At 41.5% G+C, this 19,809-nt stretch overlaps 1 protein-coding gene across 11 annotated transcripts in view; it reads right to left on the minus strand.

The window, feature by feature from the left end:
• LOC121598094 (disintegrin and metalloproteinase domain-containing protein 10) overlaps positions 1 to 19,809 on the minus strand; it is a 57,137-nt gene that overhangs the window by 31,582 nt on the left and 5,746 nt on the right. For 6 of the 11 annotated variants that reach the window (XR_006005515.1, XM_041924652.1, XM_041924659.1 and 3 more), the window contains one exon: positions 8,867 to 9,603. Coding sequence is in view for 10 of the 11 variants with exons in the window: in XM_041924652.1 (XP_041780586.1) it covers positions 8,867 to 8,930 (64 nt within the window). In the remaining variant the exon portion in view is untranslated. The other 5 variants (XM_041924650.1, XM_041924655.1, XM_041924656.1 and 2 more) reach the window with 4 other exon arrangements.

Consider the following 19,809-nt stretch of genomic DNA (forward strand, 5'->3'; position numbering starts at 1 on the left):
ATCGATAAACACAGTGCAAACGATCCTGCTTTTGACGTACCAGTTGCCAACTTCCACACATTATGATCATTATAATGTTGTCTGGTTTGTGCTGTGCGCAAATGTGCTCGTAACTACTACGGATGATATAAACATCACGATTGAAGCGTGCACACAGACGCGCGCGCACAGCAAAGCACACGCAACCCGGTGACGGTTAGTCTATTTCCTGTCCTGAGTGTAGCCAACACTTATGCTTGGGCTAAAAAAAGGAGAGGTGGTAATTTGACCGTGATTTTGTGCATGATGCCGGTGTGATTGAGCGATGGAGACACACAGTTGTGACACATGTGGGAAACCCATTGGTTCGCGGTTGGCTGATAATCCCCATCTGTAATTGTATCGTGACAATCAAATCCAATGCTCACCGAGCGAACTATTATTCGAGCTAATGCTTGTGTAAATTTGCATAGAAATTATGTTTACTTCGAAAAAAGTGTTGTGAGCAATGCGAATTTTGTTGTTATAGCCAGTGTGGGTGAATTGATGGTACTGCTGGGGTAAGCTGACAAACAGCAGCGCGCGAGACAACTTATCACTGTCCCGATGCAGTTCCACCTCACCACCCCTTCGGACTGCCCACTCCCATTAGCGAAATGCAATGCAGAGTTCACGCCTGCCTGATTTAGGTCAATTAGTTTAGTTTCTAGTTTATTTATTTTTCCTTCTTTTTTTGTTTCGCAAACAGCACAGACCACACTCTCCCTTCACATTCACATGTTGACAAGGGTTTGACATCATTCGGTCGAGTTTTCGATGACCTTTGGTCGGAAAGTTAACGCAAAAATAAAACAAATCATAGCCAAGTGTTTGAGCATAAAGGTACAGGCATATAGTCAGAATATGGAATCAAATGAAAAAGAAATATAGTCAACCCGATGTACAATTTTATATACATTTATGTTTATATCAATTTCACCTCGGTGTACGGAGTTGTCGCTATTTTTTCAAACACAGCTTTACATTCCACGCATGAAATATTAAGTAAAATGTGTGTATGTAAACCTCTTGTACAAGTTCAGCATTATTTTCGAACACATCTCTATCAAGTGGTAGAGTGGCATGCCGAAGTAACAATCATAACAACGCATTGTTGTTCGTTGTTTCAAGAGAGAGTGTTGTTATGAATTAATTACTGCCTGCCCGTAGCGACTTACTACATTACGCAGCCCTCACATAGGTATGCTTGTTAGACACATCATAGTGTTTAAGATTCATTGACTAACTGCACTACATCAAAATATGTTTAATGTTTCAGAAGGTACTTCTAAATGGAAAGTTCAAATGATGATTTCAATTTCGCGATTGACTCGATTCTATCAAGGGAATTAATATCAATTTGTTCCATATATTATATATTATATATTATACGTCCAGCAAATTTCAGGATGCTTAAAAATCTATAACAGTGAAAATATTTAGTCTTCTCGTCTAAACATACAGGACTGCACGTATAAACACCGTCATTAGGAAAAGAAAAAGAAAAAAAATATCTAGATTTAGCTTTACATGTTTCCCAACCATAACCGCATACAACGACATTCGATCCACCGACTATTACGTATATGCCAGGTGACAAGCTAGCGAAGTGCGTTTTTTTCCTCTTGGCAAGATTGTGAAGGAAGCACAGCAGTCGAGCAGATATTTCGTATTTGGCAGCATCGAAAAACAGAACAAAGGATCGTAAAATATTATTACAATTTTGAGGAGTAGCGAAAACCCACGCTATGTTGAAGCAACACATTTTGTTTTCGTTCACCTTCTGATTGTGCGCTTCACCTTTCCATCAGTTCTGTTTTCCATCATGTTTGTCCCTGCAATTGCCCTCTTTTGCTTTATATCTTCCGACACACGATGCTCGTACGAATCACTAATGTAATGTGTATGTAATGTGGGTAGTGTCAGGAATATCAACTACTAATTTGTTGTGTTAGTATTGATCAGTACAAAGAAATTATTGAATAGAATTTTATATATACCATAATGTACATTTATACATTATCTGAGGTTACTTTCCCATCCTAGGTAATATAAGCGTATTTCATCTCGGGTTTTGCAATACGAACGGTACGGGCGAAAAAGAAAATCCCTCCAACAGCGTGTGGGTTGAGAGTGTTGCAACAACACTGGAATGCAAAAACTTTCTTCCAAACACTCTCAACGGTTCTTAACTTTCAATTGCGAAATGGCCCTTAGGATAAAATAAAATCAAATGTTTCTGCTGCTCATTAAAAGTTTTCTACAGGATGATTTAAACAAAGCTTTCCAGACCTTTACACATTGAAGGAAGGGCCTGGACAGTAGCAACGTTTCTATCGACGCTCCAAAAATGTGTACCATTTTTTCGAAGAACTTCTTGAATTCTTAGTGAAATTCGATGATTGATTCAGATGGATTATAATATTAGAATGCCAAAATAATCCTTAGAAACCTTAGTCGGAGTTGTTTGTGGGGATGGTGGTTTTCCAGGAAAAAAACTCTCATTCTTATTTATATTTAGGGGATTCCGACTTATCATGGTTATAATTTGACTTTCATCCAGATATTCAAAACTTTCGGGATTATAAATAGGCGTATGCTATTCAACTGTTAGTTGCAATAAACCACTTATGTACTAAATTACAACTTAAAGTAAAGTACTCAAAATTCAATCTTTTTGAGATCACAATTTTGCAACAAGTGAGTAAACTACAAAAATCTATAAATATATTGATTAATTCCAGTCCTTTAGATTCGGGATTCTTGAAACTCACAAAAAAAGACGAAACCATAAAAATGTCGTTGAACAAAAAGCATCAAAACGAAATGACGGATAAAATTGTGTGTCGGGTTTTAAAACTAATAGAAAGCCATTGCTACGAACAGAATACGGGGGCCCAGAATCTGCCATAGAAAAGAGCGTAGATAGAAATCAGTAAAGCGAGCGACATCGCCAGAATACAAACGAGATTCAAATGATGATTAATGGCGAATGCTTTTGCGCACCCAGATTATTCGCTGGTGCTATTCTCCAGTTTCCAGCGAGTGCCGCAGCCACGCTCGAAAGTCCCCAGAACTGGTGAGTTTGTCCCGTGTCTTTGACGGCGTGATGCCCTCGAAAACGCCGCCGCGTTCCAACTCTGCCCAGATAAGACCGCGGGGTGAATGAGGCAAAGCAAAAGAGACCCTCCGCCTGCCCCTCCACGTACCCCGTGTGTTCTCGGACTGGAGACGGAAGGGAAAATTCAAAAACCGGAACATGAATCATTGCCCTCAGTCCGAACGTGTCGGTTCGCGCTTGGAACAGTCCGGAATAATTCGCATCAGTTGGTTCGTGTCTCGTCACCATACGTCCCCACCGGCAAAAGGCCATCATCATCTCCACGCAAAGTGCACCACCGCAGTAGCGAGAGATAAAGCGAGAAGGCGAGAGACAGCCGACCAAATAGGCGCACTGTTTCGCGGATGTTACTGACCTCTAATCGTTTGGGTGTGCGTCGTCGATCGAGAACTCGCGAGCCTCACGCTAGCTCCTATGCATTTGTCAGCACAGACACACACGCGGTTGATGTTTAGTTTACATTACAGAAAGTTTACACTAGTCATTAGCAGTGCTTGGCGCTCAGGAAAGAATCGAGTTGGAATGGTGTACTAGTAGAGACATGAATATATTGTAGTTTACATTATTACTTTTAACATTCTATGGAAATGAAATGTTTCTTTTTTATTATAATGTAATGTATAATGTAATACAAAAAACAGTACGAACATGCCATAAATTATGATTAGTGTGTGTAGTCATCAAGTGTCAATTATATGTTCCCAGTAAGTAATTGAACAAACATAACAATGATAACCCTACATTTCGAAGGCGACACGAAAGTTAAACAAATGCTTAACATGCTCTGTTTTCGGAAGAGACAATCATGCTCCGGCACAGCGATGAGTCATTGGCTTTTAGAAACTCTGTTATGTCCTACTCGCACAAAAAACAATCTTTTCCAAATCCGCAGAGCACCCACAAACCCGCTTACGAATAAGCATCGCGTTGGTCGGTTGAAGGAAGCAACTCATCAACAAGCATGTCTGCTGCGTAATGCACTCGCGGGCGCGCGCACACACCCGAGACTGACTAGACTTGCGGGTGCTGTGTATTGGTGTTAGCAATAGAAAACATAGCGGGAAATCACGGCAAGAGAAAACAAAAAAGCGCATACGGATTAGGTAGGGGAGTGTGCTCAAATTTGTGCAAAATATTATCAACACTGTGCGCACACCCCACCGGGTATTTTGCTTGACTCATTCACCGTTCGGTTGCTCACTTTTTTATCTGTCCACGGGTGTTCGGTGGTGTTGGCAGTAATGATGTTCGCTGCAGTAACTTGAACAGCTTTCAACCATTGTCAACGATCTGCTCTCAACGACTGACCGTAATGGAGGTTACGAATCATGGATACGATGTGTGGTTGACAGTACAATGCATTAACGATTAGAAAGACACCAGAAGATATAAATTAAGAAGTGTGGAAGCTTATTTTCTAAAGTGTAGATGTACATGCACCTACTTCAATCAATGTTCAAAGATAGATGAAGCAAAATAAGTGGATGACATATGTGTAGCACAATATAAGAAATTTGTGCTTGTTATTTACACTTCCCTTGTTATATTTACTTTCAATATGTTCAATAAATAAAAAAAACATCTAACGGAAATGAACCGTATTGGTTATTTAAGAAACAGCTAGCTGGCAGCATAACAGTAACTGGCAGCTATACTGCTTTTCAATCAGCCAGTCTAGAACCAGCTTCTAGAAATACAATATACCAATAATATTACTAGCAACGAGACTCAAAGAAGATGATTCATGTGAGTTAAAGTTCTGATTACATCGCCTCCAAGAACACAAATAATACAAAACCATTCAATAATGTTCATTCCTATCAATCCTATGTTTTGCTTCACAGTGTCAGTGAACCAATAATTCCTAATGCGCACTTCGTACCTCTGATGCCATTCCTATTGCATTTCAATGTATGTAATAATTCTACCATTTACTTGAATGTTACACTAACCAATTCAATTCAATTCACCGTACACTACAGCAAACATCCCCGAGCACTTCCCAACCAGCACTCTACGTTCTCGCACACTGGGAAGGACGTTCTCCATTCACGCTGAGACGGACACGTACAGACGCTTCCTCTTCAAGAATGCAACCTTTTTATAGCCCATATTTATGTGACGCTTCATCCGACCTTACCGAACGCGGTAGTGCGCTATCGACATCGTTCGTAACGCTTCAATTAATTTTTGGGACATTTTAAACGCACGGAGTGTTAACTGGTTTATGTATTATCCGACATCGTGCCGGACGAAGGACACCCATCCCCACATTTCCGAAAGGTGGAGACACTGAAACACACAACAATCCCACCAGTCACGTACCGTACGGAATCGTAAGATACAAATTTTCGACCAAAAGCGTCCACTTTGTTTCGGACGAAAGCACACCGAGCGCTAAAATGCTTCCAAATTACTACATTACAACATGCTCCGGACACCAAAAAGCTAGTGTGAGAGGCTTCCGACGGTTTCGCGTTGGGTTTTGAGAGTCCTTCAAGCGCGTGTTGAAGGCTAATGTTGGTGCGATTCTTCGTACATTGGAAAACAAAGTAATTGCAGTGAATCTTCATATTTGTTGGAAAATGAAAACATACAAACGGTTGTGCAAACTCCATCCAATCCATCGAATTCGGTATGTGAGTTTTAGGTTTAATGAAGTATTAGAAAACTGTAAATACACAATGGAGCTCAATGGGTTCAAGCCCAGAATGGACCGTCCCCCCGTAGCAAGGATTTGACTATTCGGCTACGTGGTAATGAATTAAGTCTCGAAAGCCTGTATAGGCCGGCATGTCCGCGTAGGACGTAGCGCCAAATAGTAATACACATTGTACAGGTAGGTAATGCTAGAGTATGTAGGAATAAAACTTCACTATATCCGAAACATTTATTTCTTTGGTGCAAATTTGCAACACTTTCTCAAAACATTTATTAGACTGATTTACTCAAACATTTTTCAGACACCAATCTCAGACTACGTTTTTTTTCAGTTGGATCATTAATATCATATTGAAAGAAATTAAAAAAAAACTCATATCCGGCCCTGCTAATCCTGGTTATGCAACAGGCACTGGGAAGCATTTAGACAAAAATTTACGCATCATCCTCAATGCCCATAACAGCTTTATAACAAAAAATAAATAAATCCTAATCCTCAACGAGATCCTACCTTTACACAGCGGCAAGATTTTGGGCAACGGCAAAAATACGAAACATTTCTTATGCTTTCCTTCATCCTAGAATTACATTTGGCTCATCCAGACACACCAAAAAGATACAAACCCATACAAACACCATACTACGTAATCCCCAATTGACTTTGCCCAGATCTTGTGTTTCTTTATTTCTTAAAATCTTGAGTAACTTGTGTAGTGTTGAAGATCCCTCACCTTTCCAATCGAGTGAATAAAAAAAAATCCCTCGTTTAATAAATTCACGAAGATAAGAGATAATATTTCTTAGAAAATATGAAAAACGTGCATACCTTGTCAATCTATACAGGGTGCCAGTTGGTTTCTTCAAATGTCTGTTCATTTGTTGAAGAGAACTTCTCAAGTGATGCGACCGTTCTACTGGGAACCGAAAAGTTCGTGACATAGACGGCTTAAACGTATCGCATGGTTACTCTACTTTAGCACTCCAAATATTATGCAACCATATCCAGCGTCTAATCCCACGCTACAATCCCGCGTGAGATCATCATTTCTGTTTCTACACACGTAAAGATATCTTGTGTGGAATAGCATGCAAAAGTTATGCCCCGTACGATGTTTTCCAACCCACCCGCATTGTCGACTACAGTTGACAAAACTCAAACAGAAACCAAACTGGAGCGCAACATTAATAATCCGAATGACATGTAAACGCAAACAAACGAAGTAATAAAAAACGAACGAAAAAAAAAAACAAAATCAATGATGGTGACGCATGAGTACGGGATGGAATGGTTCAAAAAGTTTGAGATTGTTGGTTTGGATAATTAAAAGAACCACACACTCGGGAGTATCATTCACACGAGTGAAAGGCAAATGATAAACAAGAGTGTAAACCACAACCCAGACACCAGCAAAGTGTTCACCAGCATCACATCTTGGCAAACATAACATTCTGATAACTTTACTGTTCTGATAACACTGGTGAAAAATGTTTATTTATTCCAATGGTTCTAGCACTCTTTTCACAATAATAGTAATTAAATAAGGAGCAAAATTAGGAAAAAGTAGCTCCATAACGAAACTTGTCACGTAGTATTTAGTCTATAAATTTGAGGCATTAATATTATCACGATCTACACCAATTGAATTACAGCATTAATGCTCGAATAAACAGGACCAGCCAGTCACTCACGTTAAGAACAAGCTTCAATATTAGGTATCCATACCCAGTATGCAGACCCACACGAAAATAAGACGAAAATCCGGAATAAAACGTTTACTACGAATAGTAAAGAGCAAAATCGGCACTCTAATTTCACAATTCGATACAAACATTAGCCAATCTCGGTCTCATCTCAGCTCAATGTCACACAGCCAAACAATTTAGCAGAGTACCTCAGACCACACCGTGCACCGGAGGAGAGGAACCACTTCGATCTGCCAACAATCACAGTCACGTTCCGTATTTGTTTGACATAGAGCAAAAAAACACACAAACACTTTTGTAACTTTTAATTGCTGTTGCGTTGCAGGACAGCCATCACTCCGCCATGTGCTGTCGACATCAGTAGAACGTCAACTATCTTTTCTTTAAAAAAAACCCTCCAACGCTTTTAAATGGTGATACGTGACCAGATGACGTGCTGCAGGCGTTCTAATGAAAATAGCTCCAATCAACAAGGCATTTAATTTGATCTTATACGTAACAGGACAAGTTTGTGTCAGCACTGTTTTTACTATATATTTGTCAAGAACAAGCTGGAAAACGTTAGAGGGCACACGGCACCATTATGCATATTTATGAATCCGCTTCCCAAAAGGTTAAATTACTTAGCTCAGTAATAGCTCAATCCATCGAAACTAAAAATCCATCTTTTTTAGTTTTAAAATGTCTTAGAATATCGTATAGAATTCATACAAGATAGTAGCATAATAATCTGTTCAGAAGAAACATTTTCATATTTCTGGTTGCTACCTTTTTAGAAGCACGTGTACTATTTCTAAAAAAAACTTCGTCATTCGGTTTATTATATCAAAATTACATGGAAAGCCGTTTGGAGCAGACAGGCTTATCTACAAGTTGCTTCTGTAAATAGAGAAAAGAAATCCCGTCTAATGATAATTTCGCATGATTTGCGTTCAACATGTTCTCGGGAGTTGGGAAACGATTGCAAATATCATTCAATTCCCGGAACGTTCGCTCTAATCCTTCTACCTGTTTCGATGCTCCTAAACCCTCGATTTCACCCTGAGCTCTAGCACGACGAAGCGTCACGTGCCATTCGAGCGAAGGACGAAAATACTATCTCCACACCATCGCAACGCATGGCCAAAGGATTAGAGGCGAAGTCAAACATCACCACAGGATTAGGAGGAAGTTGAGAAATCAAGAGCCAAAAGCGGAAACCAATTTCAAGCTCTTTGCCCTTTTGTATTTCCATCACTTATTTCTATTCTCTCTTGGTCTAGGTTTAAAGTCGTAAAATATAACTAAGCAATGTCCATGATGTCTAAAACACGCGACTTGTTAACAATAAATTCATTAAGTTTTTCTTGTGTGTCCACTTACCACTTTCGATGTCGTTGAGGAGCAGCAGCATAAAAAGTAGCAGTAATCCACATTTCAGATGCATTTTTTCGCCCGATCAGCCGGAACCGGATGGCCGCCACCGATCGTGCTGTGGTCTGAATGGGTGCGAAAGTGCCGTCGTCTTGCCCCACGTCTTCGACCGCGTCGTGCCGGATTAAGTGAACAAAACAAAAAAACGGACAGCTAGAAACTACTACGGATCGACGATTGCTGTGTAGCACTTTTCTCGCACACGTTTTGCAGACACTCGCGCGTTTGATTTCACCCGTTTATTCTTTATTATTTTCTTCTACGATGCGCGCACAATATAGCTGCTACTACTGGCCGAATTGATGCACTCATCAAACGGTGAGAATTTAATAGAAACGATCCGAACAAGTGAATCAATTCGCTATCATGATCCTTTGCCTTCAGATATTGCCTACATACGCACACATACAGACATTATTGTGATACAGGGAGTCGCCTCTTTGCCGCCACAGCACACATACACACTCACTCCACCCACACCCCACACGTACAAACCACACACACACACCGGGGGCGATTTTTAGCTTTTGCCCTTCATATGTGCACTCTGGTTTTCCTTTCCCTTCTACATTAACAAATAATTTACTTCAATTTAGCATACACACACGGGCGCACACACAATTTACTTTCTTCGCTTGATGTTCACTTAAAAATACGGAATTTTGTTGTTAAATCAAGAAACGATCCTAAAATGTGTAAAACAAGAACACAATGCAAATTAATACAATTTTGTAACTAAGAAACAAACACATTCAATGCTATTAACATAGAAAAACAGCGTCGAAGAACAGCGTATGAAAAAATACACACACGCTCATGAAATCAATAATGTAAAAGGATTCAATCAAACATGTTTAACACTTTAGCGAATATTTCACGAAAAAAATTAAAACAAATTTATTTCACACGAAACGAAGTAGATCGAACCACAATATTGGCAGTAAAGTGCCTGAAAGAGAGGAGAAAGAAAAATGTTAATTAGTACAAATGACATATGATGAGATTCTAATGGTGATACAGTTATTAAACAGATTGATAATCTCAATAAGAACATGTAAAAAAACACATTGTGAGTTTTCAATTGGGAAAAGCTGGGGAAAGTACGACTGTACCCCCTGGTTGAGGTGTAAATGCCCCCAAGCGTTTTGGTATTGCTTGGTTCATTTGCGCTATCGAATGTATGTTTGCCACCCTTGCGCTAGGCAAACGTTGTCCCCCTATCCTTACAATCGGTACGCACACACTGCATGAGCAAAGTACAGCTCCTCCACGGCATCTCCACACTCTCATCCCCTTTTTCCCCTAAAGATTGTTTGTCCAAGTTTCTAGGTAGGAATTGTTGCTAGCTTCAAGCAAACATTATGTTTCTTTGTTTCTGTGCAAAGCTACAAATGCTTCGGAACACACGAGAGCTTCAGGTGTTGAAAAACGCCACCAGAGGACGAGAGCAAGGACTGGTGAACAGGTTTTCCTAACAGAACACATACCAGAGTTTCATATGTTTTGTTGTTTCCCCTGTCCATTTTCTACAAACCATTTTAGCAGCCCGTACTTTTCGCGATGCAGCATTGCAGAACCTCTTTGCCCGAACAATGAAAACGCCGCGAATGCGTATGGTCCAAATATATTTTCAGCTCCCACCCACCCTCCTCCAGGCGAGGAGAAGCTGAACAACCAAATATACAAAAAGTCCTTCGGAAACGGAAGCAACAACCAGAGCACGCAGAGCTGTTGGGGATGCTTTCCCAAGTCGCCCTTTATTAGCCAGACGGAGCTGGCAGAGCTGTACTACGGATGAATATGTTTTTGAGGGAAGTGCACCAACTCCACACGACTTCGCACATAAACCCACTCTCGCACGCAGTCCCCATACAGACTGGCACACAGAAAGTTCGCGACAAAACAAAAGGTCAGCTGTTTTTTTTGCCTTTTCTTTTTCCTCGCTCTCCCTCTCTCTTTCGCGCGCGCGCGCTCGTGCGCTTTTCCATTTCCCTCCAAGCGTTTGCACACAAACACACATACAAGCGAACACAGCATGCCGTTTGCTCGTGAGATGTGTGTGTGTGTGTGTGTGCCTCTAATTCAGGAATAAAATTTGCTCCATCAGTGTGTTTCACTTGCACGCCCATAGCGGAGCATTGTGCATCTCCGTCTCTTCCAATATACTCTCTCTCCAATGAGATTCTATTCGGAAAATTCATCTTCCTGGTGGCGTTCAGTGTCGGTGTGTTTCATTTTCTCATTTTTTTCCTTTTGGTTCTTGCTGTGTTGATATTTCTTCGTCCCCAAACACCAAACACGCAGTCTCGCAGCAGTGAAAAACAACTCCGGATCGACAGCGCGAAAAATCCCCCCCATAACAACACACCAAAACTGCGTTAAAGTCGTTGGTCCACCACCACCAACCTCTGTAGCTTTTTTTTGTACTCTGCTGTGTGATAAGTTTTTCGTACACTCATCGTGTATCACACACAACAAAGAGCTTTTCCTTCGGATCGTAAATGTTGAGGCTGCTGCCACGGCACGGAGATGCGTATGTGTTGTTGCTGTTGATGCTTTGCTTTATGGAGGCTACGCTACACCCGCCAAGAAAATTCGATGCACAGCATGTTTGGTGTGGTTACTAGGAATCTAATCAATGCTCTATCGCTCCATTTGACGTCGCTAGAGTTATATAAAAATCGATTCCTATACACTTATGAAAAATATAATCTTAACAAACAAAGTCTCTTAAAACACACACACACACAATGCGTACGCACATTAAACTACTACAACTGTTGTTTCACAGCATTTCTATAAAAAATGCAGTCAAATAAACAACCAAATGTTTCATATTGTTTATTTTCGCTCCCTGATCGACACTCACACTCATAAACACAGTATGGCTACAAATACACAGCGCCAAACATAACGATAGGCGAGACACATACTGTAGGCAAGAATTTACCCTTTTTCGGAACGGTAATATTGATAAGAGCTTGAAAGCAATCAACATTAACTCATCAGCACGATAAAGCACGCTCGGCTAATAAAAAAACACGACCATCAACATTGTTCAAGTCACCCAGCACAACTACAGCGGAACAAATATAATTTGAAAAACGGTGCTATATACATTAAAGTTTTGCTTCTTTGCATTCTCGAACGTGTCTAAGTCGAACGAAAATTTCACCAAAACACTGTACCACATGCTAAAACACAACACAAAGAACCCTTCGCCAGACGGTATGCCTCGGTGAGAAGCAACAACCGACCGAGGCAACGCAATAATACTCACTAACGTGCATACAAAACACTCGCACATCTAGCATCAGTCCACCGTTTAAATTTTATCAACCATCTTCCTGATACAAAAAAGCACTGCAAAATGGTCGCAAACTCGTCTAAACACTGTACAAAATTACTCGAAATTAACGAAACCACCATCGCTGTCCCCTTTACTGCGATGACAGATTTTGGGCAGCTACGCGTTCGTTCGCCGTCGTGCGTCGAGCAATCTCGTCGAGTCGTCGAGTCTTTGTTATCCCACGGCACACGGAGGGTGGCACTCACGCATCAAATGAATCCTGCCCGCCCGCAGCAGCACCGGAACAGGACGACCAAAAGGGGGTCGATACACACAGGGCAGCGACACTGGAATGTGCTGACTGAAAACACACACACACAGCCGGAGAGAGAGAGGAAGAAAATGGTGAAAACTGGAGAGCATAAGGGCACTCAGTGCCGCCATCGTTTTACGGCCAGTGCCAGTGCGCAGGTTCGCAGTTGTTTGGAGTTGGTCCTTCTGTGAGTGTTCATTCCAGTGGATGGTAGAGGGCATTGAGCATTTTCCCTCTAGTTGCGAGTGTCCTTATTGTACAGAGATACAACAACAGCACCAACAAGCAAAAGTGGATGCAGCATGCCAAAGACTCCCTCCCTCCCTTTTCCTTACACTCTCCTCCTCTCAATCGAATCGAAAACACCCAAATGTCACAAAGATTCTCTCTTTCATCCTTTAAAAACGCTTCTTATCATGAAGCTCTCACGGCAGAGGAAAAATGACACTCTTTTGGTCACTCCCGTCGATGCTATCACTCCCACGCACGTTTTTACTTTCACCTTCCTCCACTTGTCACTCATTTTCCGACACAAACTTTGCTTTAACAGAATCGTCGAATTGCTGTGTTTACAGTTTCAGACTGTTCATCTTTTAGTTTGGGTTGTGGGATGAACTCCCTCCACCACTAACAACAACAAAATACAAATAGCCTCAAGGCAAGGGTGGTTTGGTATTCAAAAGCCAGCGCAGCATAAAAGTTAATGGGTTCGATTAATCGAACAAACGTTTGAGAGAGCACGAGGGGATAATAACAAAAAAATAACTCATACACACACAAAGCAAACGCAACAGTGACAATGGAGGCACAGTGCACAAAAGTGCATTAGCGGAGAGTGCACTCACTCACACACCGCACAATTCGTATTCGGGTGGCACTATAAATAAATCCTTTTAGCAGTGGAAAGAGGACTGCGTGTGCCTGCGTTTACTTCCAGAGCTCGTGCCTTCACATTCGCTCCGCCGCCTTGGTGGTGGTCTTTCTGTCGATTGGAAACGTTTTACACACAATTGGCTGGTTAAGCGTTGCACTTAAGGGGTAGGCATTTTGTTAACCGAGCCAAAAGCTGCTTAATGGAGAAGACGTGTATGGAACATTTTTGCAAACGAAGCAAGTTTTTTTTTAAATATACGTTAATGAATGGATGAATATTAATATAATAAGCATAAACAGGACATTATTCTTAAAACGAGTTAAGAAAATTTAGTTTTTTGTTTCTACATTTTTATGTTTGTAAAACCTCCAGAGGGTTTAATTTGAAATAATAAAAATAAACATAAAAAACAGTATTCCTTTATAAAAAGTCCAAAAAGGGTAAAAAGAGAAATTTCAACCAAGTGTTGAATTATACTCATGAATAATTGTACAATCGTTTTAAACTAGTTTGACTAAAATGCTCAAGCTATTTCCGAAACTCAGCGCTATAATAGGTAAAAATGCAAAAAAAGCTTTCCGGTAATCCGTACCTTTGAAATTTTGTATTAAAAGCAAGTTTCTTGTCACCATTAATGATGTACTATGTTATAAAAGAATTAAAAACTAAACACAATTCAACACGAAACATTAAATCCACCAAGCGGCAGTCTGAATAGAACATTCATGTAGTCTCCAATTTCAATGGAAATACCTTAATAACAGCGTCAAACACAGGAAGTCTGCAAGGCTGAATGCGTGTATAAGTGTGTGTGTATGTGCGGTTAGTGGTGCACGGAACCACCACGCGTTAATTAAATTGTCGCAACTTGCAGTTGGCAAGACCGTGCAGAGACCTACACACGTACAAACTGTGCGACGCACAATTTTCAATTTAATTTCTAAATTTGAAATCGCGAACACAGCACCAGATGGTAGGCAAGGAGTCGTTTATTTGCTGAGGCATGTTGCCATGGAAAGCAGTAGTAGTATTTCCGGTGCTGCAATGAAATGCAGCCTGCATTTGACAGTTTTCCCACTAATCGACAAGTTGTAAAGTTACGATGACTTAAGTCATACATGTTCTGCAACGTATTTTAAGTTATCAAAATCAGACATGCATGGGAAGCATAACATTGGTATGAAGTATAGCAAAAAAAAAAACAAAGACCTTGGAAGAGTCCTTCTTATACTGACTTAAAAAGGTTTTTTTGGGGACTTTAAGCAAGCTCACAAATCATAATAAAGTCGTAGCGACATCTTGCACCAATTTAAAGCTGTAAACGCAGTTTCTTCTCTACTTGGTACACCATATGGCTCTTGATTGAGCATTCAAACAATATGAAATTTCCATTTTGAAAACAATAAGAGAAGAAAAAGAGATACATAAACGCACATATGATTTAATATGCATTTCAAATATTTTGTTTACAGCGAAACAGCAAGCAATCCAGCAACTACGAACCGAACACTATGCAATGACTTTTTAAAAGGATCCTCTCTCTCTCTCAAATGCTCAGTTTTAAGTCATCGATTGACAGAGCGAGCGATTTTAAAGCTCGGTAAAAGGATGAAAATATTGTCTACCAGTAGTAATAGAGGGGGGGGGGGGGGGTGGAACCCCATATTAACTCAACCAAAGCATTTCTTTTCGTTCGTTACATCCCTGCCCACCGTCTTTGCTAGTTCATAGCAATAGCATGCAGCGACAAAGCGCACCCATTATCAAACTGAAAAAGGGAGCAATAATAGGAAAATGTGTTCATTCCGAGAGAAAGAGAGAAGGCGAGTAAAACAGAGTGTGGAAGTAAAAGAGAGAAACATGCACACATACACACATACACCCACATTGATCGACAGGGTCGACGAACACACAGAAAGCACGTCAAAACCAGCGGACAAAGTCAGCGAACTTTCGTTCTCATCTGGTCCTTCGTGTATCCTTGTGCAACCCGTGCAGCAGTGTTGGGTGGGAACGGGACGGTGAAACACGCGCATTCGACGCACATACATACACACACATACAGCTGCTGCATGTTGTACCGTGGCATGAGCCAACCTGAGAAATTTTAAACACTCACACTAAACCCCCAAGAACACACTTCCACACGTGTCCTTGCTTGTACGGTTTCCCTGTGTCGATGGGGGATGATGATGCTGGCGCGTTCTTTGTTTGGGGCCTGCAGTGATACTGCGATGCTACCGAATATCTTCCCAAGCTAGCTGACGCTCTCTACTGCGTACTGCGTTGGGAAAAGGGTTTTATAATTTTATTTTTTTTTTTCCTCGCACCAACTTAGCACAAGAGTTTGGCTTAGAACGAGTGGGTTTTTTACAGTTCGTTTACCGTTTAGCTCGTCCTTACTGTATCGCCCCACATAAAGCCAATGAGGCACTCAACACATAAATAAGCATTTTAGCTCTCCTCCAAAACACACGACGAACTGATCGAACACGATGCCGAAAACAATCTACGCTAATGATGTTTCGATCAAAATTCCAGCGAAATCTTCTGTGTTTTTTTAAGCTTATCAACATTTCGTCTAACAAAAACACTTCACGAGAGAGGTTTATATTCCGTTTCTCATGCTCCTACTCTTCCTATAACTAAACCAACAAAGAAAAAAGACACGAAAGACGATGAACTACGACCGGCGGACACGATGGATGAAACAACCTTCCGAAGGGCACCGGATCGCTATTATCGGATTCGGTCGTTCGCTTCTCACTTTCGATTAGAAGCACTGACTTCTGCTCCTCCCTCTCTCTCTCCCTCACTCTGGGGCTTCACGCCCTACGAACCCTACTTCCAACCTCACAAAGCTGCTGGTGCGTTTTGCTTCCGAAGAAAAACTGCGCTAAGAGTGAAGAAAATTATGACAAACAGCCATGCTCCAGACACGACAAGGATATGCCGGCTATAAATGGAATAGGATCAACCGCAAAAAAGCATCCCTTTTTGCGTAGTTATCGGTTTATCGTCGCCGAATGGGACAAAATACCTTTAACTGCGAGTGGAAAGGAATTGGCGATACTTCTAGTGCCCGGGCCGGAATTAATGGTCGGGCTGCTTCCAATGGCAAATATGCCAATAATTTTTATCTGCCTTCGGTAGTAAGCAACCTGTGTATGGCATCTGGTGGAGTGAACAAACGGGAATAATCGAGTAATTTGACCTTTCGACTCTTTTGTCGGTCAAACATTATTCTGCAATCAACATACGGCTACGTTTTTGCTGTCATATGTCACTATCGTTCTTACGGTGCAATCGCTAAGAGTTGGAATTACAACAAGGCCGCCCTACGATCACTTCCTCAATTAAATTAAAATTAAATAACCGGGGCTAAATAGGGAACACAAATAAACAGAGTTCCTAAGTTAATTCCTTTGCATTGTATAACCGCTCTAATTTTGTTGTGCATTCTGCAATTATTAAAATATTAAAATAACGAAAACATACCAAGAGACAAAAATTGGTGACCATGAGACAAAAATTGGTGCCTTCGAGACAAAAATTGATGCGCACTGTCAAAAATTGACGCTTTCGAGACAAAAATTGATGCACGCTGTCAAAAATTGACGCCTACGAGACAAAAATACATGACTTACGGCCAAAATTTGACGGCAACGGCTGTAAGAATGATGTAAACAACATTGAGATGTAGTTTTATGGATGTACGCGATAACATTTTAACTAAAAATTAAGACAGATGAGTAAATTCTACACCACAGTTTTCATCGTTTTTCAGAACGTTGTGGGCAAGTATAAAAACACAGAACAAAACCTGATCTGTCTAGGGTTGGGAGTCGTGTTATGTTCGCTAATTGAGTAAAGAACAAAAACACCACAACTCTCAGACCTAGACAGATCAAAACCCGAGACACATTTCGACTTTAATTTTTCCTAAAACCATCGCCAAAACTACAATCGCTCGGCAGGAGTAGATCAACTTTCGCAGGGCACACCGGAGGCAATATAATGAGTCGCATTTAATTTCAACAGCATCTATAATTGATCCACACTTACAAAATGCTCGATAACTTTATGACCGCCCCGAAAAAAAAAATAAGAAAAAGAAAATAAACCACTAACTCACGGGCGGAGGCAAAATGGCGGCAACCGAAAGTGCATCTCAAGCACCCGAGCACGACCTTAAATTACACCGCACAACAATACCGACTCGACCTGCCGGTTACGAAACCATTGAAGCTTGAACCGGCAACCGGCCACGCAAAGAAAGGGAGTCACCACCACCACCACTACCTGCGATGATTGTGGTCGGGAATAAATAATTAAATAACACCAGAAGCCAAAACACCAGACCAGTCGAGCAGCGGCAGCGGCAACTAGCAGCCTCGTCCAATAGTCAGCCGGAGCGAATCACCATCATTCCATGTTTCCAGCCGATTGTTCACTACCCACCAGCACATCAAACTGGATTATGTGCCTGCTGGCACGAGAACTTGCCAGCTATCCAGCAAAGCTAACGGCCCCAGCGCCCGGGGCGGGGGCTTTGTGTTTCCATGGTGACGCTTAAGCAAAGCAAGATATCGCATTGGGAGAGCGCGACGGTTTTTGGCGGTCGCACACACACACACACAGATTTGGATATCTGCCACCAAAAATCATTGCTTACTGCGGTCTTTGCTAGGGGTTGGCTGGGTTTTGCTCCACACAAACGAAGCAGAAGCTCAACCGACAATAAAATTTGGAATAAAAAAGGGAAGAATAAAAAAAGGCAGCAGCAGCAGCAAAATTCATCAAACCCATAAAGCATAACGCACCCGAACCCACAGACGCTGGTGATGAAAGAAAATATTCAACAAGTTCAACGCTTTTAAAAATGGGGTGGAAAACTATAGACCCGTGAGCAACCCGGATCGATGAGAAAAATAAACCACCGAATGCACTGCTCCATTTTCGCGCCCCCCCGGGGGTCACATGTGGGGTGAATTGTGTGAGTTTTTTGGCAACGGAAAATGGCTGCGAATGCCAGCAACGGCTTCGAGCTTTCCACTGTCAAGTCATGCAATTCTATACCGCTTTGATGACTTATTCAGGTCAGTCTTATGCGCAAACGAACCACTCTTGCCTTTTTTGTACACACAAATTTCGCAAACCTCATTGGTGGTGCTGGTGTGTTAAATAACTTTCCCATGAAAAGAAAAAAGCTTGAAAGTGAAAACACTCTTCTCGGTCGAGAATTCGTTACATTGAAATGAAATCTTTGCCACGAACGCGTCTCGATTCGTTCTTTCGAATTTTCCACGGTCACACAGTGAAGGAGTGCTGTGAGCGTAAATTTTTATTTCGCCACGAATGGTTGCACGCTGCGAACGAAGCAATTTTATTTTCGAAATACAAAAATGTAAAGTAAATAAGTAGGAGAAAAAATGAAGTGAACAACAAAAAACGCCACTCATAAAAACAATTTCCCAACCCGACTCAATGACCAAAAACGCTACAACCCACCAACAACAAAAAAAAGAAGAACGAAGCGTTACGTGACGCGTTACGCCCGGTGGACACTTTTCCGGCAACTATAATGTGCCCCCCCTCTCAAACGATAATTGCTCGCCGTGCCGGTTGTTTGGAGCCCTTGGCTGGTTCGACAAATTGTTGTGATTATTGGTTCCGCTGTGGCCGTGTTGTTCCTTCCACCCGTGCAACGGGTAGGCGGGAGGTGGTTCTAGCAATTATAACGGAAACCCCCTCCGGCGTAAAGGGTAGTTCATCATTTCCGACTCGTCGATCTGTCATCGGGTCCGTAATGTCCACCAAAGCGTAAGGGGTCGAAAAAAAGCCACCCCCCCCCCCTTTCCCAGCGATTAAAAACGAATCCAATAAGAAGCAGAAGGAAAATAACAAAAACCTGAAAAAAACTCCAATGCGATTCACTTCAACTTCCAATTTGGTGGCATTGAAAAGCTGGCTGACTTAATTAATGAAAACAAAACCCAGGTTCTCCCCCCGATGTAGGATGCATCATCATCATCCCGCCCCATCGGGTTCGCGACATTCGAAGGTTTGTGTTTTTACAAGCAGGACTGGCTGGCTAGTTGGCTGGTTGGTTCGCCAAAGGTTCTACTATTGGGGTACGGTGGCCAAAACGCTGAAAACAATTTGCTGCCCAAACAAAGGCGAAGGATCGCATACAGAACAAGCCAAACACGAACGAACCTCGGTTGTGGTGGAGTACCTTTTAGTAGAAACAATAAGAAAACAAATCGAGCACCAGTGAAAGCAACGTTTGCTGAAACGGTTGGATTGATCGGATGGATAAAGTTGCGGGCGCTAGGGCATTGATCGAATGGAGAAACCAAAACCCTCCAATTAGCAATTCTTGTACATTTAGGATCTTTACAAAAAAAATCATC

This window comes from Anopheles merus, chromosome 3R (assembly GCF_017562075.2).
Source record: "Anopheles merus strain MAF chromosome 3R, AmerM5.1, whole genome shotgun sequence".
Classification (NCBI taxonomy): domain Eukaryota; kingdom Metazoa; phylum Arthropoda; class Insecta; order Diptera; family Culicidae; genus Anopheles; species Anopheles merus.